General features: G+C 36.5%; 3 protein-coding genes across 3 annotated transcripts; 1 reads left to right on the top strand and 2 right to left on the bottom strand.

The window, feature by feature from the left end:
• The first annotated feature begins 8,581 nt into the window (after nucleotides 1-8,581).
• Nucleotides 8,582-12,877, top strand: LOC143564159 (serine/threonine-protein kinase PBL34-like). Its single transcript, XM_077051520.1, has 6 exons — nucleotides 8,582-8,753; nucleotides 9,590-9,915; nucleotides 10,708-10,843; nucleotides 11,355-11,491; nucleotides 11,572-11,695; nucleotides 12,225-12,877. The coding sequence occupies exons 1-6, from the start codon at nucleotides 8,582-8,584 to the stop codon at nucleotides 12,746-12,748; spliced, it is 1,419 nt and encodes a 472-aa protein (XP_076907635.1). The 3' UTR covers nucleotides 12,749-12,877.
• Nucleotides 12,878-13,893: 1,016 nt separating this feature from the next.
• LOC143564156 (mitochondrial outer membrane protein porin of 36 kDa) lies at nucleotides 13,894-16,877 on the bottom strand. Its single transcript, XM_077051516.1, has 6 exons — nucleotides 16,818-16,877; nucleotides 16,675-16,742; nucleotides 14,844-14,954; nucleotides 14,669-14,755; nucleotides 14,366-14,574; nucleotides 13,894-14,283 (listed from the first exon to the last, which is right to left on the bottom strand). The coding sequence occupies exons 1-6, from the start codon at nucleotides 16,864-16,866 to the stop codon at nucleotides 13,977-13,979; spliced, it is 831 nt and encodes a 276-aa protein (XP_076907631.1). The 5' UTR covers nucleotides 16,867-16,877; the 3' UTR covers nucleotides 13,894-13,976.
• A 996-nt stretch (nucleotides 16,878-17,873) lies between these two features.
• Nucleotides 17,874-18,638, bottom strand: LOC143564171 (uncharacterized). The gene has a single exon (XM_077051531.1). The coding sequence runs from the start codon at nucleotides 18,636-18,638 to the stop codon at nucleotides 17,874-17,876; it is 765 nt and encodes a 254-aa protein (XP_076907646.1).
• Nucleotides 18,639-25,006: the final 6,368 nt, after the last annotated feature.

Genomic DNA, 25,006 nt, shown 5'->3' with positions numbered 1-25,006 from the left:
GAACTTAGCTTGCAGGCGAAGTTCATCAGGCGAACTTAGCTTGCAGGCGAAGTTCATCGCTTTGAAGGCGAAGTTGCCCAGATGCAGGCGAAGTTGCCCAGACAGCCGCTGTTCGGTTTCTTTCCAGCATTTTGAGCGATTTTAACACCCTTGCTATGGTTCAATATCACCCACTACGCTTCCCGACCATTTTCGGTCGCTTATACACTAAAAAAGCTTGGATCTTTAAACTTCAAAGATCAAGAATCATACCTTTTTGGGCTTGTTTGGATCTCGTTTACTTGCTAGTACACTAATCGCTCTCTCTCGGACCTGCCCGACTCTTCCCTTGGCTCGGCCGGCCGGCGGCGGTATGCGTGTGTGTAGGTCCCCCCGGGGCGTCGCCGATCGATACGAGATCCGCACGAGGTCTAGGAGTGCGGAATCCTCCTAGACTCGTTTATGGTGTACAGACGAATAACACAAACACGTACACGATCAAATACACAAACAAATACTAGAACGGGATAAACAAATCTGCAGATTTATATATAAAATAATCACGTTACATACCGTAACAAAAACAGAAAACACGACTGACTCTAGGTGAGCTCTACCTCGGGTCGTCTCACACGACTCTCCTAGTCACTTACTCTCTCTAAACAAACAAACTACTCAAGACACACACTGATTTCTGGATACAAAACCTAAACAAGACACACATATATATAGACAAAACATCTTCTCGGGCTTGGGCTTGGGCCAGTAGGCGAAGTTGTTCCTAACTTCGCCTAAGGCGAAGTTGTAATAACTTCGCCTAAGGCAGAAGTTGTTACAACTTCGCCGTTGGCGAAGTTGTTCTAACTTCGCCTAAGGCGAAGTTGTGCTAACTTCGCCTGTGGCGTTCCGCTGGTCAGAATTGCATAGCGACGGTCACAAAATGCACCAACAGTCTCCCCTTTGACCGTTGCTCTCAATTCTAACAAAACACGAAAGATCATCTGTTACAAAACATGCACCAACAGACTCCCTCTTAACTGATGATCTTCTGTTTGCAGTCAACCAGCCGTGTCTGAAACTGTCCTGTAGCTTCACAAATCTACCAATCACCCAGCGTCTTCCATATCAGATCTCCCCTTCAGTGTAAGCTTCTCCGACTATAACGATTGAGGTCTTTGTAATGCATGCATCCTCGTGCCAATAGATCATCTCAACCAATCACGTGAGTCCATCTGACTTCACCAACACATGAAGTTGGGCTTCCTCCACAACTTCACCAACTCTTCGGCATACGATAAGGTTTAATCTTCAACTACTCAACATCAAGTGATCAATTTCATCACAAAACCACCCTGACAGAATCTAACACACGACCATTAAAAAATCTGAAGCATCTTCAATCACCAGGGATAACGATCAGGAACATAAACACTTTAATTCCCGGTTAAATCCAACTTGTTCCAGAATCTTCACTCTAATAAATAAGCATCACGTTTCAGGATCCAATTCTCGAACGCCTTGAAAATAACATAAAAAATATGCTCTGACCGCAATCCAGTAATGACGAAAAACCTTCAGTTCAATTTGACTTTCTTCGGTTGGTCACCACGAACAACAACAATTTCCTTTCCCACAAACACCCGAATATGTGTCACTATCCAGTTTCAAACAATAACCCATTCACAACCTCAACTCCAAATCAGAGTTGACACGTATTTGTTCACACGTAAAACCAAAAGATAACAAGATCACTCGTTGACGGAACAACATCTTCGGTCTCACAATAATCGTGTACACCTGGCCATACAGACGGAAAATTCCAAAATACTCTTTTTTTTTTTTTTTTTTTTTTTCTCGTTAACTTCGCCGAAATTTAACATCGCCTGGCTATAACTTCGCCGGGCTATAACTTCGCCGAGAAGTCAACTTCGCCTAAAGTCAACTTCGCCTGTTCATAACTTCGCCGGACCTTATATCTTCGCTGAAACCCTACAAACAGTGACGGCAACTTCGCCTGATGAACAATAACTTCGCCTGAAGAACTGTTCGGCCAGAAACGCACAGAAACGTGCCAGAAACACCAAAACGCAGATCTCGAACCATAGCGTAAGAGCCTAAGGCTCTGATACCACTTGTAGGTTCCTGGACGGATCGTACACGGGATGTCGCTATCTGCGCAGGTGCGGAATCCCTGCGTAGGTAGATACGAGCGTAGAATACGTATAAAACAAACACACGAGCAATAACCGAAACACGTTATATTGATAACCCGAACACGTGACACGAGGTCACTATTACAGACTCTGACTTGTAAACACGTAACTCTCGAACTAATCAACTGAAATGAAACCTAACCAACCTCACGAACTCTTTCAACTGTTATGGTGAACAGTATATATAAACACGACAACTTCGCCTCAGGCGAAGTTGTCCATAACTTCGCTTGTTCAACAAGTTCGCCTGAGCGAACTTGTTAACAACTTCGCTTGTTCAACAAGTTCGCCTAAGCGAACTTGTTGACAACTTCGCTCGTTACATAAACATAAACATAATCAAAAACATAATTACATTACAGACTCGATTACAAACTTTAGACTATGAACTACTGACATACATGTACCAACAGTGTGGTGTGTGTGTGTGTTTTGGGGTGTTAGGGAGTTTGGTGAAAATGAAGATATTTTGGGATTTTGGGGGTATTTATATCCCTGAAATTCCATTCTCATTTAACCCATCTCAATTAATCCACGTCCAAGACCCGCTCCCTACCCGATATTAATTAATTACGCGAATTCACTAAACATAACTTCCTTTATTCATCATTAAAATTTTTAGGATGTTACATTATGTGAAGTCGATATATACTACGAGTGCAAACGAGCCAAGCCTTTTGGAGTTCGAGCCTTGCATGGGAGGTGTTAGGCTCGTCGAGCTTTGTTTATTGTTAAGTTTTTACGTTTTTTGGACTTCTATGTATAAATTTTATGCCGCATAGCCTAGCTTGAGCCAAGCTTTGGCTCGTTTATACTACACGAGCTTGAGTTGAGCTTAGGCTCGTTTAAGGTTTTTTTTTCTTAAAAAATATATAAATAACTAAAAAAGTATATAATTTAATAAATAAATAATAAACAAACCAAGCCGAGCCCAAGCCTGAAATAACAACTCATGATTTGAGCTCGAGGTTTATAAAAAGTGCTTGGAGCGAGCCGAGCTCATGCTCGTGCTCTTGTAAGTCAAACTGGGCTGAGATCAGGCTCGACTTGGCTTAGTTACACCCTTAATATATATTTCTTATTTGATTAATAAAATAAAATGTATAAAAATCTGAACTAACAGGTTAAATGAGTAACACAAACAAGGATTTTTATTTTTCAATTTTATATTTTACTTATAAACGTTTATTTATTTATTTTGGTTAGTTTATAAAACGATGTTTGAATTAAATTTTATTAGACACAAATGTTTAGATTACATCGAAACAGATGACAAGCGGGCAACAAGCTGCGCCGTTACCTCTTTTTGAATTGCAAAACCTAATCTTTTAAAAACTATATTAGTTTATCTTGGAGTCATAACATTACTATGCATGACCCGCTGAACACGGGTAAGTAACTCCACAGCTTCAGGCGCGAGGAAACCAAAAGTGTCAAAAGCAAAAGGAATAAGTACATGTTGGTTGTCAAGACACGCCTACTCATGTTTTGCCACCTTGCCTGAAGCAGCTTTTAATGCGGCTTGACCGACTGCGAAACCACTACTCCCCAAGCCCACCAAAGGGGAAACCCCTGTTAAATCCGCACACACGTGTTTTCCTCCTATCCAGCCAAACACCAAAATGTCAGTTGGTCGAAGAGATGATCTTCCCTCCGACGGGTCAGTCAGGAAATTCACAGGTGCTTCTTTCTTAACAGAAATTCCGGCCCGCCTGAATATATCAAAGAGCACATCCCTAACCAGACCGTGTCGGTACTTGAACCCCGGGAGCTCTTTATAGTGCACCGTGTGCTCCCTATATGAGTCTAAACACGCCTTACGACAAACAGGACATATCTCATCAACCGGGAATAGAGGAATCATGAGCCGATACTTAAGGATAGTACGATACTTCACTGGAGACATATGCTGGCCTAACCCATTTATAGGAAAGCAAGAAGGAAATCTTGAGCATGTGGTGCTCGTAGACACTCAAAAATGGCATTTTGTCTGCTTGTCATGTTAAAGTATGACTCCATGTCGTGAACAATTTTACTAAAAAGAGCGCTCACCAATGCATGCTGGGCTTTAGAGGGGGCGGTCTCTTTGTTGGTGAAAGTGCTAAAATCGACGCTTGGAATCATATCACGAAGACAATCCAGAGCACAAGAATAATCATAATCCATCCCACATATACCACTGTCTCACAAAATGTGATCCTGAAGCACCTACGATTGGGCTCTCGAGGCCACAAACGCATAAGAGGAAGCCTCTGCTGCCGAATACAACCCCAAACCCCCATTCTTAATGGGTAAGGAAGCAAGTTGCCATTGGAGGTCTCCAAAGAAAGGACCTCCACAAACTACAATGTCCTCGATCGCCTCACGCAATCCCTTGTCAAAAAACACCGTTGCTTCCATTATGTGTACAGATTGGCAAGTTCTCAAACCGAAGAAAAGTTTAGCAATACCCACACATGATCGAAGCAAAAGTAACTCACTCTGCGGGTCACCAAGTTTTGGGAGAAGACGCATCAAATCAACAGCATTAGTAGCTCTGTTCTTTGCCAACCCCTTAATAAACCCGGTGTCTTTACTAACAGCTCCCCCAAGAAGCTTCACCCTTAATAATGGTCTCCCGATGTCAGCAGGGAATAAACCGTCACGAGACTTTGTGCCATCACAAGAAGGCCAAAATAGCTCAGTTTTCTTAATATTTAGTTCAAAACCCAAAATTGGATCAGTCACTTTAATGATATCCAACACTTTAGCCACCTCCATTGAATCTCCAATGACTGTCCCATCATCAAGATACCAAGCATGAAGAAGAAGCTTGCAATTGTCTCGAATCTGATGCACAAGGGGGTGTAAAACAAGGGAAAAAAGAAGTGGTCCCAATGGGTCTCCTTGTTGAACCCCCATGGTGGACCAAATATGATCATCCTCAAGATATAGTCTTGATGGCTGCCCATATAAAAATTCCACCCATAAGGAAATAGAAGGGCATATGATCCTTACCTCATGAGTAAAGCTGATATACCCACCATATTAAATGCATTAGAAAAATCAACTGTAAGCATTGAAAGAGACCCATCAGTGTGGCGCTCACTCAATACCCTGTTGACGCTATGTAATATAGCCTCCACACCCCCTGACACACCAACTCCAAACTGGAAATCATTAAGGTATTTGGTCATTTCTTTGCCAACACCTTTCATAGCAACCTTAGAAACCAAACGCCTCCATATAGTACCCACTGCAATAGGTCGAATCCCGTTGTCGGGTTTTAAAAGCGGTGTAAGAGGAGCAGACGCGACAAACTCTTCCAAAGTTGTAGGACATCTCCCTCCTAACCATAAATTAACCACTGCAGTGATAGCACATAGGAGGTCAGAGGCAATAGCCGACCCTTCTCCACAAAGAGCATCCAAAATATGTTGCGCCCTCAAACCGTCCCTCCCACACGAAGTTCCTTTGGGAAACGATTTAATGCAACCAAGGACACTATCAACCTCCGCCACAAGAGGAGGCTCAGAATAAGTTATGTTCGGCATAGCCGACGGTTTCTTGTACGGGTGTTTAGCCTCTAAAGCTTTTGTGGTATCAGAATTGTATGGTGCAACACCGGATGAGCATAACACCTTTACTGCATCAGTAAAGTGACATTACGCAACTTTTCGAAGACACTGTTTAACGTTATTATTGACAGGATCCCCCTCCTTTTGAATATCCATGTCACCTTGGCCTAATGACCTCGAACCAGAACCATTTAACAGATTTTTAATTAACATGGTGATACCGTCAACTTTCCCCCATGTGGCTAAAGAACTCATTATTGAATGATATTGCATGGCTTTCCTATTCCTGGACCTGCTTTCGTGTCTATTTTTGGGTCTGAACACCTGTAAAGTGCAACGAGGAAGAAGTAACAGTCTAACCCACGCATCAACAGAATCTGGTTGAGCAACCACTTTATAAAGTGTTGTTTTCAAAGCTTGCGAAAAGGCCATCCGACAACTATAAGGGATACTCTTGACAGTAACGATAAGTGCCTTAAGTATGCAATCAAGGAGGGAGACATCCAACACGAAGGACTCATGAATAGTTGTTTCGGGGCCCTTGATAGAAGGTTTCGAAATCCCAATAATGTATGTACCCGAGTTAATTGCACGATCATTAAACTTCACAATGCCATCAGGATGATGACAAATAAACAATATAAAATAAAGTAGATAAACAAATAAACAATATAAAATAAAAAATGACCATATTTATATTTGGGTGAATCCTATTTTTTTTTTCACGGCGTTTGTTTAATTAGGAGGATATTAATAATTTTATCTTCTAATGATCTATCAAAACTTTAAACTTATTTTGTTTGTGTGCTCTTGTTTGTTAGACTAAAGACATGAGTTTGAACAATTCCAGCTTATGTTTGTTCAATACTTCAATCTTTACTATCTTTAAATTAAAACAACATAGGAATTACAAGATTTGTTCAATAGCATTTTACTATTTTATCAAATTTATAAAACAATTTAAAGTATAGAAACCTAGAAACAAAAAACTCAAATAGAACAAATATAATTTGCTCTAAATAATACAATTATCGAAAGGGCTGTAGCCTAGGAGTGACAATATATATAATAAATATGTCACTTTTTAGTAATAATTGCGAGTTCTAATCTAATGATGGAGACCAAATTAGACTCATCTAAGGTAGCATTTGGTATGCATGAATAATAGGGGGAATGAAATGATTCAATGCGTAGGAATGAAAAAAGTGATCTTTGGTTGCTCAATGGAATGGAATCATCCATTACACATGGAATCCCAGTCCATTAAAACCATTCCTTTCTACCCCCATGTTTTTTTCATTCCATTCCTCATTCACCATACTTTCTCAACAACACCATCATCACCTAACAACAACAACCACCACCATCACCGCCACCACCGCCTCCATCACCGCCACCTTACCACCAGCGCAACCACCGCCACCGCCGTCGCCACCATCGTTGTTGTAACCACCGAAAACATTGTCACCGCTGCCGCCTGACCATCACCATCATGACTATCAATGCTACCATCGCTTGACCACCGCCACCCCCACCACCACCGTCGCCACTGCCACCACCATTTTCGTCGCCGGAGCTAACACCGCTACCGTTGCCATTGCGGTTTTTTTTATTTATTTTTTTTGTAAAAAAAAATTATTTTGAGATAGGAATGTTTTTATTATTTCTATTTCAATCATACAATTTTCTAGAATACCAAACAACATAAAGTAATAATTCATTTCATTCCCATAGGTTAACCAAACAAGACAAAGGAATGAAATGATCGATATCATTTCTTTGTCCATTCCATTCCTTCTTCCATTCTATTCCCCCTTCATTTTATTACCTCCAACCAAACATATCCTAAAATATATATGCATAGCTCTCACTAACTGCCTCAAGTCAAATCAACCAACGATGTTAACATTTTTATCATTTTATTATTTTTATTTGTATTTTTATAAAAAAAAATACTTATTCCAAACTACCCATTTAAATGAAATCCTTCGCCCTCTTGAATTTTTCACCATCACACTTGGGTAGTATGAACCGAAACTCACTACCCAAAGGGGCGCCTTACCTGCGTTGCGTGAGCTACCCGATCTTGATGTATGGCTTATGCCCCTAAATTCATGGTTGTAAAAACTACACCTACGCGCCGATTAATCGCTAGTCGGTTCAATCTCGACTACTTGACAAATAATCGTCATTTGGTCAAAATCGGTCCAAATTGAAAATTTTATATATAAACTTCGGTATATATATTCATATTTAAAAATCTATATTTAGATTTCAATCCAATTAATTAGAAATAATATTTCTAACCCATTGCCTAACTGGCGTCTAGTGATTTCTACTACAGTGCCAAAATTACCCTTACACCTCGTTAATAGATATAACTTTGGTGGCGTGTTTGACACTTTTTGTAAAGTTAGGGTCTACTTGAAAACCACACAATCTAAGCAAGTATAATTCTTTTTCAATTTAATATTAATATAATTTAGAATTAGAATTCTTTTTGGGAGGATTGAAGTGGTCATTCTTTTGTTAATACTGTTTCTTTAATTAATCTTTTTGTGTTGTGGGCAGTAGACACAACATAACACAAACTAAAACTAAAACTAGGTAGTGGGTGCTTTTGAAGTGAGATTATACAGCTTGCGCTCTCTCTCTTTGTGTGTGTTTCTTTCAAACTCATAAAAATTCAATCTTTTTGTTGTATGCAAGTCAAAGAGTAATGTGAGGTGAGTGTTTCTTGAGATGGGTTTTGGTTATTGCAGCTGATTTTGGATCTGAATTGGGGATTTTGATGATACCCATCTGGGTTGAATTTAGGGTTTGTTTTAAAAGATGGAATCTTGGCATGTTGTGAAACCAAAGGCTGAGAAAAAGAAGAAGAAGAAGAATAAACATAAAGAATGTGAGGAAATTGGATGTTGGAGCAGGTGGAAGTTAATTGGGAGTTGTGTTTCTTCAAGATCTAAAGTTGATACTTCAATTAGTGGCATCAGTACTCACTGTGGTAACTTCAGTTAATCCCATCAATTTAGTTTCTTTTTTATGCAAGATTTTTTTTTTTTGAATGTTTAGTGTGTTGTGATTGTTCTAATCAAGAACTCTTGTATTAGGTTTAAAGTACAGTTTATGATCAGATTTAGGGTTTTTACTGTAATATGGTAATTGATTTCTTGTATTAGGTTTAAAGTTTGAACCTTTAAACCCTAGTTTTATATCAAATTTAGGGGTTTTGCTTTAATATGGAAATTGATTAATATGATGCTAAGTTGAATGATTGAATGCTAAATTTTGGCTCTAATCTAGATTTCTTGTATTAGGTTCAAAGTTCAAAACCTAAACCCTAGTTTATGATCAAATTTGGGGATTTTCTTGTAATATGGGAATTGACTATGGCGATGCTTAATTGAATGATTGAATGCTATATTTAGGCTTTAATCATGATTTATTGCATTAGGTTAAAAGCTTAAAACTTTAATTATAGTTTATGCTATTCAAAAGGGCTAGTGACAAAGCTTGCTGCCTGTTCTCCTTCTGTTTCGATGTAAACGTTACTCTTTAATGAATGGAAGGAAATTAGTTTATGATCAAAATTTAGGGTTTTTCTTGTAATCTTGAAGTTGATTATGATGATGCTAAATTGAATGTTATTTGATATTAGTTGTTACTTTCTTAATTGGTTCTTGTGATTGCTTCAATCAGGATTTCTTGTATATTATGTCGAATTTTTAAAACTTTAAACCTGCTTTATGATCAAATTTCGGGTTTTTTTCTATAATATTGAAATTTATAACGATGATGCTAATTTGCATATTTGGCATGCATTTTGGCTTTTTTTAATAGAAAGCAAATCGACAAACGATGCAAGCAAAGATCAACCGGTAGTGTCATCTACTACCACAAGTACAGTAGAAAGCAATGCATCCACTCAAAAGCTTGAAGATGAATTAAAAGTGTCTTCTCGCCTTCGGAAATTTGCATTTAATGATTTGAAAATGGCAACACGTAATTTTAGACCTGAAAGTCTTCTTGGTGAGGGGGGTTTTGGTTGCGTGTTTAAAGGATGGATTGAAGAAAACGGGACCGCACCGGTTAAACCAGGCACCGGGCTCACGGTTGCGGTTAAAACTTTGAATCATGACGGGCTTCAAGGCCATAAAGAGTGGCTGGTTTGACATTTTCCGTCTGCTCCTTTTTATTATCAGTATTGTTACTTTTTTAAATTTTGGAGATATCAAAATGGGCAGATTGGCTTATGGGTTTAGGGGTGTGCAGGAAACTGAAAAAACCGAGCTGAATCAAACCGAAATAACCGATCCTAAACAAAAACCGCCAGCTTGGTTTTATATATTTGTAAGAATGAACTTTTGGTTTGGTTTCGGTTTTTGCATGCAATTAAAACTAAAAACTGAACTGAACCGAATTTGTGGATTTTGGTTTTTTACTTTGAATCATATGTGATTTATAAGAATTTAATAAGTAGTGATCCCCAGTATTTTATCCCAAATGTATTATAATCAGTTAATTGCTAATTAACAAAAATATTTAGGCCCAAATTTATTAGTTGGGCCTTTTTTCAGCCCAAAATTTCAATCCCAAATGGCAAAACCGAAAAAACCGAAGCCGGAAACCGGACGATTTTCAAAAGCTTAGAAACGGAATATTTAGTTTTTGGTTCGGTTTGAGCCTAAAACCGACCCATGCACGAACGTCTATTCGTGCTTGCTCACTTAATTAATTGAACAAGCGATGTGTCTGAGTTCGTTCCTTTGTTTATTAAAGAACAAATTTCCCGCCTAACGGTTCACTGACCATTTGGTGCGTTTACAGGCCTACTTATATTGCTTCAATATTAATCTATTTTTTTTTTTTGGAGTAAAACGATTCAGATATACATAACAAAAACTGATTTGTTTATAAGTAGGTTGCTCAAAGTTGCCATCTTTATGTGTTATTGGCAGGCGGAAGTTAATTATTTAGGTGATCTCATTCATCCAAATTTGGTTAAACTGATTGGTTACTGCATTGAAGATGATCAAAGGCTGTTAGCTTATGAGTTCATGCCTCGAGGGAGCTTGGAGAATCATTTGTTTAGAAGTAAATTGATTGCTTTCATATTATTGTTATTGTTATTGTTTTCATATTATTATTATTATTGTTATTGTTATTGTTTTCATATTGTTATTATTATTATTATTATTATTATTGTTATTGTTATTGTTATTGCTGCTGCTGCTGCTGCTGCTGCTGCTTGTTGTTGTTGTTGTTCTTGTTGTTGTTCTTATTCTTATTATTCTTGTTGTTGTTCTTATTATTATTATTCTTATTCTTATTATTATTATTATTATTATTATTATTATTGTCATCGTCATCGTCATTGTCATCAGTAAACGTAATAGTGTTTTGTTGTTGTTCTTATTCTTATTATTCTTCTTGTTGTTCTTATTCTTATTATTCTTGTTGTTGTTCTTATTATTATTCTTATTCTTATTATTATTCTTCTTCTTATTATTATTGTCATTGTCATCGTCATCGTCATCAGTAAACGTAATAGTGTTTTTGATTATGATGATTTTATTTGAATTATTAATCTTTCTTGATTTTGAAGGGTCTTTACCTCTACCTTGGTCAATCCGAATGAAAATTGCACTCGGGGCTGCAAAGGGACTTGCTTTTCTTCATGAAGAAGCAAAAAGACCCGTGATTTATCGTGATTTCAAAACCTCCAACATTTTGTTAGATGCGGTATGCAACACAAACTCATCAAGCATTTGACTTTTCTTGAGTTGACTTAAGTGTTGGCTTTTAATGATCCAATTTTTCAGGAATATAATGCAAAGCTTTCTGATTTTGGTCTCGCCAAAGACGCCCCCGAGGGTGATAAAACCCATGTTTCTACTCGAGTCATGGGGACATACGGTTATGCAGCCCCCGAATACGTAATGACAGGTTTGACTTTTTATCCTTGACTTTCTGCGTTTCTTTTGTTTTACTTAGAGGTGTGCATGGGTCGGTTTTGTGCTTAAGGCTTCAAACCGAATTAAAAACTGAGAACTGAGAATTCGATGAAAACCGCTTGGTTTCGGTTTTTCCGGTTTTATTATTTAGGTTTAAAATTTTTGGTCCCAAAAAAGCCCCAAAATAATGAATTCGGGCTTAAATCTTTTTGTTAAGTAATGATTAGTTAATTTTTATACATTTGAGTGCAAATATTTGGGTTACATTGTTTATTAAATTCTTATAAATCACTTAACATTCAAAATTTAAAATGAAAGTCTACACATTTGGATTGGATCGGATTTAATTACATTCAAAACCAAACCCGAACCGAAAATTCAGTTTACAAAAACGGAATACCAAATCATCAGTTTTTGTTTGTTTGGGTTCAGTTATTTTGTTTCAGTGACTTAAGTTTGTTGGTTACGAATCAGTTTTTTTGGTTTCATCAATTTTTATTTGTTTATTTTTTTTTGTGTAGGACATCTCACTGCAAAGAGTGATGTATATAGTTTTGGTGTCGTTTTACTTGAAATGTTGACTGGAAGAAGGTCAATGGACAAAAATCGTCCAAACGGTGAACACAATCTTGTTGAGTGGGCCCGATCACATTTAGGAGAAAGGAGGAGGTTTTACAAGCTAATAGACCCGCGTCTCGAAGGCCATTTCTCTATAAAAGGAGCCCAAAAGGCGGCCCAATTAGCAGCCCGTTGCCTGAGCCGGGACCCGAAAGTCAGACCTCTCATGAGTGAGGTTGTCGAGGCTTTAAAGCCATTGCCAGCTCTAAAAGACATGGCCAGCTCATCATATTACTTCCAGACGGTCCAATCTGAACGGGTCGGATCGAGCCCGAATGGTCGTACCGGGGCCAGGGTTCAAAACGGGTCGCTTTCAAGAAACGGGTCGATGCATCCAAGAAGCTTGTCAATATCGAGTAGCACGCGTGCGTCACCATTTCATCAGCAGTTGAATCAAAACTCACCGAAGCCGAATGAGAAGAGTTGAGAATGGTGTGTTTGGTATATGATAATTATCGATTTATTTTCGGGTATTATTATTATTTTTATTCTCTTTCTAAAATTTAGTTGTAATTGTCTAAAGCAGTATAAGGAACAGATTGGAACCAATGTTGTTGTGATGGATGGCAGTGTAATTTATGAGGGAGCTGTGAAGTTGAAGAATTACAACTATTATGGTACAAAAATGATGTTAAGAAGAACATGTGGTCTTACCAATTGCAATATCATGTTAAATGTTATGGTGTTGTTAAGGCTACATGCTTCATTTTCTTCTTTCAAACAACAATCAGATCAAGAATTTATGTTATGTTGGGGTTTCATAAGAAATAGAATCACTTTAAACCAAAAGAGAGCTTACATATTCTCAAGTCTTTTATCTTTTCTTTTACTTTTATATTTTCCTTTATAGGTAAATATAAAAGTAGCCCATGTGACACAACAACAATCTTAAGTATATATCCTTACTAGTATATTTTTATTTGAAACATTAATCATGGCATTGGCACACGAATCAAATTCAACAAATCTAATTTTTATAAATAAAAACAGTGAAAGAAAAGGATATCTTAAAAATAAAGAAAATTACGAAAATAATTATTTTTAAGATGGCTGTACTTGGTAGTAATGCGTAGAAACACGGATATAGCCTGGACCTGGAGTTATGTGACCATACGATTCCTTTGGTTTGCATTGAATAATTTCCTTTTTGATATAAAATGAAAAAAGAACTATATGGAGTTCATGTTAAATATCATTATGGTATGATAAATTTGTTTTTGTTCACCGTAATGCTTAAATAGTTAAAATTAATGATTAAGGGTGAAGAATAATCGTGATAGCGCAGAAAGACTTGAGAATTACGTAAATGAAATTATTAGAAATGCTAATAACGAGGTAAATGAAATTTATTAGAAATACATGAGTCCCTCATTAGCAAAATGTACATTTTACTGATCATGGCCTACCAATGCTCATTGGCCACATAAGTGCGATTAATCAGCGTGTGTAAAATTATTATGTTGCGTGATATTTCAAATATTATAATGATAGAAACGCTAGAAGAGTTTTCAAAACGAAAATCAATCCAATACAACAGATGTCTGTTTAAACAGCAGCAGCAGGTCCATTGTTAACATCAAGATCAAAATCAATGGAAACATTTTTCATGACAGTTAAAAGTCATCAACCAAACTTATTCCTCGAAATCAACTCTCTCAAGGCTTCAAAGCCAGAGCCAATCCAACCTTAGCACTCTTCTCAATCGCCCTAGTGTCCACCTCACCCGAGATAGTCAACACAGACTTCGGCCTCCACTCATGCTGCAAAAGTGCACTCGCTATCCCAGCAATGTTCACCCGAGCCTTGACGGTTGTCAACGGGTCAAGTGAATGCTGAGTCCCGATTGTCAGGGAGTTCTCATTGCTAGAGAACCCATGGCTCAGTTCTGCACCAACTGCTGTGTTGGTCAATGGGCTAACTGTATGATAGTATGAAGCAGTTAAAGTGTCTGCTTTATCATTCCTGTAACAATCACACAATATTTTTCAAATACTCGAAACTAACTTAGAGATATAACAATTTTGTTAATTTGTTAACTACTTACAGTATCAAGGATGCAATAAGATCAGAAGACGAGAAACTTAGAGCTGCATTGTATTTGGTAAAGTTTCCAGTAGCGGTATCAAAGCAAACATCAGTCCCGAGTGCCACAGTGTTGTTTCCAGCTACCCCTGAAAAGTTGACCAAGGGGCTAGCGGTCAAACCGATACTTGTACTGATTCCTGCATACTCGTGCAGGTATTGAAGTTCAACCTGTAACCAAACTTTCATGAGACTTGAATCCTAGATGCTTCACAAGTAAAATTCACAAGTGATAAGAGTCTTTACTAGTTTAATATAATAATACCTTGCCAGATCTCTGATCGGGAACAACAAAACTGAAGATGGTTTTGAGTCCAGGTGCAGGTTCATCAATGGTGATAGTTGTGAGTAGCTGGATGGTTGTTATACAGTCAGTCATATTATTAAATTAGTTAAAGTATAACAGTAATTTCATACGTTAATATATTAATGTTGCCTACCTTTGAGTTGGTGTCCACTTTGACATCAGTGGTGATGGTTTTGTTGACCAGTTTAGTGCTTACATCTGCCAAAAACAGGTCGCCTTTCTTGGCTCCTGATGAGGTAATGGCCTGAAATATTTAGAAAGTTAAAAATTTTAAAAAAATGCAGGTAGACAAAAATGTCAGTTCTGCTAAAACCGAAAACACCAAAACAAATATTTAAGCAGTTTTTTCTGTATTGGAAAAATGATAGTAATACAACTTCAGGCATTGGTTTATATCAATTTTGTGGTATATGACTATATGGTATCTACTCAAGAGGGAGACCAATTTTAGAAACCGTTTACCACTTTCGAGAACAAGCTAATAAAGATCACTGCAGATAAAGCTACAATAGAAAACCTAAATTTTGGAGAACACATGTGACGCAAAGTGCCAAGGTGTGTTCTAAAAGGCACTCCATAGTAATGGGGGACCAAGAGCCGAGGCAAGAGACACGCAAGGTGTACTTGTACACAAGTGGAAAATCATATGTGGATTCACAAAACAGATTATATATGTATATCTAGTTGATAACATGATCAAAACAACGCGTAAACCATGAGAAAGGAATCCTTGAAATATACAAAGAGTACCCTGGCAACATTACTAATTACACCAAGAGAAGTTATATTGAAACAGAACTTACATAATTGAGCCGATTAGAACATGCATACATAAAATAGACAAAATTCACTGATTAATTACTGTGTTCCACTCTAAAGAATACAAATATAGAGAAAATTCTTGATGAAACTGCAATTGTTCACAATTAAAGTATTTTAGAATGTCAAGCAATTTGCAAAGCATTACAGTTGTAGCAATGCTATCAACAGTTACAGCCGATTTACCGTGACTACAAATTCTAGCATACAACTTAAGAGATGAAACACATATAGCAAAATCATCACTATAACCTCCAATTGTGCAAGTTACCAATCAATTTAAGAGCGATTGACCTAAATTTTCGATTAATTTCATCCTACCTAAGTTTCTTCTTCCCGAAGAAACAGATGGCTTCTACATACTAAATCACAATCAAATCAACAACATCTAGCCCTACGTCAATACACAAATAATATTCATATGCGTGCACTTGAATAAACAAAAGCATCACTACAATTTCCAATTTTGTGAGTTACGATCAATTTAACAATTATTGACCTAAAACTTTGGATAATTTCACTAATACTAAGTTTCTTCTCCGTGAAGAAACAGCTAGCTTCTGCACACCGAAATCAGAAACAACAATTCAGCACTTCATCAACACACAAACTCTAATTGTTCACAATTGAAGTATTCTAAAATGTCACAAACCATTACAGTTGTAACTTGTAGCAATGCTATCAACAGTTACAGGCTGTTTACCATGCTACAAACCCTAACATACAAATTAAAAGATGAAACACAGAGCAAAAACACTCCAAATAAGCAAAATCATCACTATAATTTCCAATTGTGTCAACTTACCGATCAATTTAACAAATGTCCACCTAAATCTTCAGATAATTTCATACCTAAATCAGAAACAATAATCTAGCCCTACGTCTATACAAAAAAATATTCATATAAAGATAGTAAGATATATATAGCAAAAGCACTTGAATAAACAAAATCATCACTAAAACTTCCAATTCGTGCAAGTTACTAATCGATTTAGGAACAATTGACCTAAAATTTGGGCTAATTTCACTAATCCTAAGTTTCTTCTTCCCGAAGGAACAGCCAGCTTCTATCTACACACCGAAATCCGAAAGAACAATATTCATGTGTGTGTGTGTATATAGAGAGAGAGAGAGAGCTAGCTTACAACTCCGTTAGCGGTGTAGGTAGTGAGAGAGAACTTGTGGTCGGTCTGGTAATCTCTGTAGAGAAGATCTGAAATGAAACACACAAATCAAAAGAAAGTCAATCGGAAGCAGAAGAATAAGAATCAACAAATGAATGAATTACCTCTTGCTTTTTTGCCGATATCTGGATAGAGACCTGGACCTTTCCCCATTCTTATTCTTGTTGTTCAAAAGAGTGAGAGAGAGAGATGCGTGAATATCAAATTGAAGGCTCGATGGGGGTTGTTGGAGCCTACGTGTTTCTTCTTCTCATTCGGAGCTTCTCACCCCTTAGATCTTTAACTTCGTCTCTTATATGCCGTTGATTTTGTTGTATGGCTATTCCTCGTTTTAAATATTTTATAAATACGTTATGGTCGTCATTTGTGTTCCACAAAGTATTTATTTATTTCTTTTCTTTTTGTTTCTTGGAATAATTGCTCATTATTTTAATTTTTGGGATTTTTTTATAGGTTCCAAAACTATAAGGAATATGCTATTTTCCACATGGTGGAAATTGGAAAACAACATCGGAGGACTATAATGTGCATTAAAGGCCCTTCATGTTTGAGGAAACAGAAAATATTATCACTAAAATTATAGTCCTTTTATAATGAAATTCAAGGTCTGTATTTTATATATTATAATTAGCTTTTAGCCCACGTGTTACCCGAGTTACTTTTAAAGTTTTTTATATATTGATTTAGCCCGGTTTGACTCGATACCTTATACTATGTTTGTTAGTATGCATCATGAATTCATAAAGTTTTATTAAATCCATAAATCATTGTTGTTGTGATGCTATTTTGTTGTTGTACATCATGAATTTATAAAATTGTACTGAATTCAGAAATCATAATATTGTAAGTGATAACAATCAATTTTATTTCAACTGAGAAAAAATTTCCATGTGAGAATCAGTATCTTCAAACACTGCTGGTAACTCTTGATAGTGCGACATACAGCTGTCCATGTGAGAAGACATCGTTCTTTAAGTACAAACCCATCATACTTAATGATTGTCCTTCACTTTTGTTTATTGTCATAGCGAAGCAAACTGATAAGGGATATTGTCGTCTTGTAAACGCGAATACTATGTTCTTATCAGAAGGTGTCATGGTGATTCTTGGAATAGAAATCCTCTCACCAGTATTATTCCTCGAAAGCATTTTCACTTCGATTATATGCGTACCCAAAAAAACAACCTGAAGCCTAGTGCCGTTGCATAATCCCCTTTTCTTTTCTTATCGATATTTCTTAGAAGAATCACGGGTACGCCAACTTTTAGTATAAGCTTGGGGTTTGGTACCCCGGATATTTTAAGACCGCTAAGTATTTTAGTAGAGTATAAAGTTGGATCGACATTTTCATCTATGTAGTCAGACTTAGCTACATAATCTGAGCTTAGGTAATCGATCGGGTAACCAGGAAAGAATTTAAGCAGACGATCATTAATCTCATGAACAACGTCATTTGTTAGTGCAAGTAACCCCCTCTGTTGAAAGTATGTAGGGTCTTGGCTGCTATTTAGAATGCCCAGATAGACAAACTGAATTAGCTTTATGATAGGGTCGTCACATTGTTCAATAAGTAAATCATCTAGTATCTCTTTTTTTGTCATACCCTCATTCGGTCCACCGATATTACCTTCTCCTATGTCTAGTAGCCATTTAGAAAATTTTTTGGTCTCTTTTATGCCAGCCAATGGCTGACCAATTGTTAACCTTAGGTTTCTTGTTAATTTAAGAACACGAAAATGATGCCAAATATAGGACGGACACAGAGAGGCGTTTACTATTTGTTTCCTGCTTCCTTTCTTTATTACCGATAGAACCTGTCTGAAATCACCTTCGAAGACAATAACCTTTCCTCCGAATAGCGATTTTGACTTTAAGACATCTTTGCAAGATTTGTTCAGAGCCTTGAGTGCGTTTTTTTGGGCCATTGGGACTTCATCCCCAAATTATCAGCTTTGTTTTTTCTAATAATTCGGCCTCATTCGAACCTCGTTCCATTACGCAAGATGAGTCCTCGTTTAGGTTAATTGGAATACGAAATATGGAATGTGCCGTCGTACCGCCGGATAACAATAATGACGTGATTCTGCTTGATGCAACGTTTAAAACAATATTACCTTGGGATCGTATGGCTGAAGATAATAGTTTTCCATAAATATGTTTTCCCTGTCCCACCATGATCGTAAACAAAAAAGACACCACCTTTATTCTGCTGTATGGCTTTCGTTATTATGTTCAAAATAGTTTTCTGCTCTAAGGTTATCGATCTAAATAACTTTTCAAATTATGTTCTCTCAGTTTGTTGATCGTATGATTGCACGTCTAGAATAAGGCAATTATTGTGTAACATCCAACTTTTTGTTAAATAATAAATGGCAGAAAGTTTTGCTATTAACTGTATGTCGTTAAGTTAGTCGTGTGTTAAGTGTTTGGATAATATTTGGATATGGAATTGTGAGTGGGTTGTGGGGCCCATGGCCCCCTATATAAGCCTAACCTCTCCACCCTTTCACCATTTTGTTACCTTTCATCACACACACACACACTCAAGAACACACACACTTTCTCTTTACATTCCGGATCCAAATCCGTGTAAAAAGAGGAAGAATCTCGTGTGTAGACATCATCAAATAACAAGAATCACGTCCAGATCTACGTATTGTCCGGATCTGAACTCGAACTCGAAGCAAAAGGTAGGTTTCGGTTTCAATGGTTAAGTTTTATGGTTAGAATCGGCATGCAAACAGATATAATGATAGATCGGGTTGTGAAATGTAAGAAAAATATAAACCACTTGGGTGCACTTTAAGGTAAAAAGGTGGCGTTTGGACTTTGAGAGATGGGTTCAGGATCAGGTGCATGGGGTCAGAATGTGTCGAAAGTTGAGAAAGAGTAAAAATCAGGTCCTGAGGAAGGGCCACGAAGTAAAATGGCTTTAAAATGGTAAAAAACGAAGAAAGGAAGTCATTTCGCTTCGCTCAGCCATGAGAAGCGAAACAGGCATTTCGCTTCACTCAGCCATGAGAAGCGAAACAGGCATTTCGCTTCGCTCAGCCTGGAGAAGCGAAACAGGTTATGCGAAGCGAAATTCTTTGCGAAATTCCTCCCATGCGAAATTGTTTAAGTTGTTATTATAATGTGACCCGATTAATTTTCTGATGCGTTTTTGTTAAAGGACTGTTAATGAAAATAAAACCGAGTTGACCTGGCAGCTCAACCCCATCCAGGAGCTCTGCCCCTTGGACCCTGCTAGGGGCTGCCGCCCCTAGACCCCGCTACCAGGGGCGCTGCCCCCGGACCCCCGTTAGTTGAGAGTTTCATTAACTTAGATGTAGGAAGTAGTAGTAATGGATAATTGACACGTGTAATGTATTGTACAGTTAACCGTGCACAACTAAGGAAGGGCATTACCATTAACGGCGAGAGAAACCGATTCCAGGTGAGTTCTAGCCCCATTTTCTTGTTATGTTTTCGGGGCTGTGTGCATACTCCTATGTGGCAGTTAAAATGCTTATCTTAAGTGATAGGTATATGATACGTGTATGATAGTGTATTGAATGTTATTACCATATGATGGTTATGTGAATGAATGTGTATGTAAATATTATATGCATAAGACAAGTAAAGTATGCGCTTATGATAGGGACCAGACCCTCAGAATATCTGAGATGATAGGGACCAGACCCTTATAATATCTGAGATGATAGGGACCAGACCCTTACAGTATCTGAGATGATAGGGACCAAACCCTCATAATATCTGAGATGATAGGGACCAGACCTTTATAATATCTGAGATGTTAGGGATCAGACCCTTATAATATTTGAGATGTTTAAGATAGAATAGCTTATGGTATACCATAGGGTTTTATGAAAGAAAGTATGTAAGTACGTATGCATGTATATAAAGTATGTGTGAAAGAAGTAATATCAAAGTAAGGTATGAATACGTATCTTCGGACGCGTATGAGTAAGGATAGGAATGTATTGTATGTTAAATTGATTAACTAGAACTCACTCAGCGTAGCTGACTTTTAGTATGCACGCAGGCAGATAGGTTGAGGCAGCTGGCTTGAGGAGGGACACATGGCACGAGCTAAAGAGACTGGCATCTATGAAGAAGTGTCATGACTATTTTATGTTATGTTATGAAAAGACAATTTGTATGTTAAGACAAAAATGAATGTTTGTAATGTGATGTTTGAAGTTTTAAATTATTCCGCGAAAGTTTAAATTAACTCTGATTTTAGAATTGTGTTTATGAGTAAATCCAACACCAAAGTAGGGTTACCGGGAACGGGACCTTACATATTGATAACAGATAAGCACTCTTCATTAGGGAAAGGCATTGTCTCATACCTTGTTAAACTTGAGTTGTTTTGTTGTAGGATTTTCTGGATTTCGACTAACGTAAGGATCTTGATTTGGTCTTCTGTCAGCTATAAAACTGTAAAAGGTGGAAAGGCAGTCTCATAACCGCAGACATTCTATAATGGACATCGAATCCAAAAATACGCCACGACGCCTCACATGCCGACAAATATTGACAGTCATAGAACTGTTTAATCTCATCAACATTATGATCCGTGTTCTTTTCACCCTCTCCACTGTTAGAGAAGTGCATAGTCACACGATCAGGGCCTTTGTTTATGTATTTGAATAGGTACTTGATAGACGACCCCTGATTGCACCATTCGATGTTTATGTGAGCTTGGTATCGTTTCAAGAGTTTCTTGTTGTATGGTACGATGCTTCGATTATCAAGATTGGCGTTTGATTTTTTGACAACTGCGCCTGAATCACGTCTTCTGTATAAATGGAAGGCATCTGTATCTATTGACGTTTCATCTTGAAACTTCTTTGGGAAGTTTTTCTAACACTTGTTGTCTATAACGCATGAATATGGCTTGTTATAATCTGCACAAGGATCATGCATCATCAACTCAGCCACAAGGTTGTATAATTTAGGATCTTCGTTCTTATCGGGAATCTCTGTGCTGATGTATGGATCTACATGCTCTACGTTTGGTAGTTTGTCTTCTTTTTGCATAAACAGACAAATATGGGCGCCGTCAGCAGCCGGTTCTTTTAGTGATCAACGAATTTGCCAAATACTCTAATATTTATATAACTATTTCAAATCATCTTAACCCAAAAGATAGAATGACTAAAATGAGGAAGGAAGACATTCAAAGTGATGGAAGAAGGTGGCTAGTAGTCATTTGAAGTAATGTTTGTTCACTGTATCTATATATATACGCATACGCATACACATATATATACAGTAGAGGGAGTTTCCACTAAGTATTTTAATCAACTCTCATAGGCGCCATTTGTTAAGTTTTATATAGTTTCATACTTAAGTAGCCATTGTATATATTTAGACTTATAAATAGAATATGTATGTATCGATTCTAAAGATTAATACAAAACATTAATTATTATTCTTATTAAGTCAATATGGGAGTTAATACAAATCTAACATTAAAACTTAGTATGTAAATGTACTAACCAGTGCATGTATCAGCAGCGATTGTTCCAGAAAGCAACGTGTCAATGGTTGTAAAGTTGAATGCGTGAATGTTACCGGCAAAATCATCACATAGTTTTACATCAGTCATCTTGGAAATATTTACTCTATGTGAGTTTTCCACATACTTGTACATATCAGCATAAGCTACAAAACTTGGTTGGATTCCTTTATCTTTCTATCAAAGTAGCTTATAAGTTACTTTGGAATAGAAGCATAACTTTATTTCCCTTAAAGAAAAAAAAACACATATTATCATTTATTTGGTACAAAACATAAAGTAATTATTATAGTTATAATCAAGTCTTACATCTTCCTCTTGTAATATCAAATCCAGAGAAATAATGATAAAAGGTTTGTTAAGCACATGATTTATCCACTTCCTTAAGACCCTTACCAACATAACTGATTTGTCATTGGCATCACCAAGATCATTCAACATCTTGAAGTTTTTGGTATCCATTCTGCAATTAATCATGTATAAGAAATCAAGTATAACAAATCATTCAAACAATAGCGATTACTCGGTGCCTATGTGTGATTTTTATAACCATGATATTATTTAACCGTCTTATAACTTCTAATACAACATAATTGAATGAATATTTTGCTATTAATCAAAATTATAGAAAAATATGAAAGTTAAATTGCGATCATATAATTATCATACAATCAACTAACAAAATGATTCATATAATGTGTGTAAGTCAGCAGGTAAAAAAGGATTAGGAAAAAAAACTAAGATAGCGCTTCATATAAATATAAGGAGATAGCATAAAAGTAAACACATAAAATAAAATAAGCATCTATCAAAAATAAAACAATAAAGAAAATGCATGTTCGAGTAACATCTACTTAAAAAAACTATTATAACAACCACCAACAATAATAAAAGGAGCCAAAAACGAATGAAAAGTTTCCGGTTTCGGTTTCATAATTGCTATTGAAACTGAAGAAACTAAGCTGAACCAAAAAAAGTGATTCATGTTCATATACCAATCTCGATTCATGAGGTTAATACCTTGATTTTAATTATAATATACATAAAGTAATCAACTAATTTAAATATAAAAATAATCTAACATACCGTATGTAATTGAATTGAACGATTTGATTGGAACTTTCAACTCGTATTGGTGGACGGCGAAGAAGAAATTGGGATAATAAAGTATATTTATAATGATTTTCTTTTGAAATGTATTATACTTATAATAGGTAGAGATAAAACCTAGATTAAATAGGGATTTCAATTATTCAATCAATCAATCAATCATGCCCAGTAAAATCCCACCGACAGCAAAGCTATAAGTAGGGTCTGGGGAGGGTGGGATGTAGGCACACCGTACCTCTATCCAAAGGAATAAAGAGGTGGCTTCCAGAGAGACCCTCGTATTGGTGGACGGCGAAGAAGAAATTGGGATAATAAAGTATATTTATAATGATTTTCTTTTGAAATGTATTATACTTATAATAGGTAGAGATAAAACCTAGATTAAATAGGGATTTCAATTATTCAATCAATCAATCAATCATGCCCAGTAAAATCCCACCGACAGCAAAGCTATAAGTAGGGTCTGGGGAGGGTGGGATGTAGGCACACCGTACCTCTATCCAAAGGAATAAAGATGTGGCTTCCAGAGAGACCCTCGGCTCTAAGTACATGTGTATGAAGCAAAATAAAGGAAAATAAAGCAAAATAAAGGAAATCAAATTTTAACAGTTATATAAAAACTACTACTAATTATAATAATATCAATAATAAGATCACAGTTTAACAGCTATATAAAAGTTAATAATAATTATAATAATAATAATAATATCAATCAATCAATCAATCATGCCCAGTAAAATCCCACCGACAGCAAAGCTATAAGTAGGGTCTGGGGAGGGTGGGATGTAGGCACACCGTACCTCCATCCAAAGGAATGAAGAGGTGGCTTCCAGAGAGACCCTCGGCTCTAAGTACATGTGTATGAAGCAAAATAAAGGAAATCAAAGTTTAACAGTTATATACAAACTACTACTAATTATAATAATATTAATAATAAGATCACAGTTTAACAGCTATATAAAAGCTAATAATAATTATAATAATAATAATAATAATAATATATGTAAGGGAAATACCATTATGGTATGCGACCTAAAAAAGTTAAGTCTAGGAAATACCATTATGGTATGTGGCCTAAATAACATATATAATTTTTTTCAAATATTCTCACATTATTATAAGATACTTAAAAAAGAAACTAAATATCCGTCAATCCACCAAAAAACACAACATCATGAACACATTCAAAAGCAAACATCATAGCATAATTTTACGTTTTGTACCAAATAATTACTATAATAATTACAAAACTTAAGGTAATTTTTTATGTCGCATAGGAAATGTATAAAGGTAAACACATATATCATGAACACATTCAAAAGCAGAGATCATAGCATCAATATGACCGGTGCATTCAACACTCCAGTCCACTCCTCCATTCGTCATCTCCGCGGTCACTTCTTGCACCGGTTTTGTAATCTTTTGGGTTCACAAACTCCGTAACACCAAATTTCTTTGCTAAAGTTGCTAAAATAAAAAAGCAAAAGAACTAAATATTATTAGTTTAACTTGATAGTTTATACACATTTTAAGCTACAAAAATATTCATATTTCTTGCAATTAACTTACCAAGCTTAAATCTATTGGCATTAAGATCAACCATAATGATCCTTGTAACACCAGCAATTCTTGCACCTTCAGCAGCCTATATCACAA

Source organism: Bidens hawaiensis, unplaced genomic scaffold, assembly GCF_021521415.1.
Source record: "Bidens hawaiensis isolate Kalapana, Puna unplaced genomic scaffold, B.hawaiensis_p1.1 tig00021826_1, whole genome shotgun sequence".
Classification (NCBI taxonomy): Eukaryota; Viridiplantae; Streptophyta; class Magnoliopsida; order Asterales; family Asteraceae; genus Bidens; species Bidens hawaiensis.
The sequence above is the reverse complement of the archived record's forward strand: the minus strand, read 5'-3'. Positions and strand labels throughout refer to the sequence as shown.

Coding starts and splice junctions, on each gene's coding strand:
- LOC143564159 (XM_077051520.1), top strand. CDS start 8,582: ATGGAATCTTGGCATGTTGTGAAACCAAAGGCTGAGAAAAAGAAGAAG. Junction 8,754..9,589: donor TGGCATCAGTACTCACTGTG/GTAACTTCAGTT, acceptor TTTTTTTAATAG/AAAGCAAATCGACAAACGAT. Junction 11,696..12,224: donor CCCCGAATACGTAATGACAG/GTTTGACTTTTT, acceptor TTTTTTGTGTAG/GACATCTCACTGCAAAGAGT.
- LOC143564156 (XM_077051516.1), bottom strand. CDS start 16,866: ATGGGGAAAGGTCCAGGTCTCTATCCAGATATCGGCAAAAAAGCAAGA. Junction 14,955..16,674: donor CCTACACCGCTAACGGAGTT/GTAAGCTAGCTC, acceptor TAAATATTTCAG/GCCATTACCTCATCAGGAGC. Junction 14,284..14,365: donor CTTATTGCATCCTTGATACT/GTAAGTAGTTAA, acceptor TGATTGTTACAG/GAATGATAAAGCAGACACTT.
- LOC143564171 (XM_077051531.1), bottom strand. CDS start 18,638: ATGGCCCAAAAAAACGCACTCAAGGCTCTGAACAAATCTTGCAAAGAT.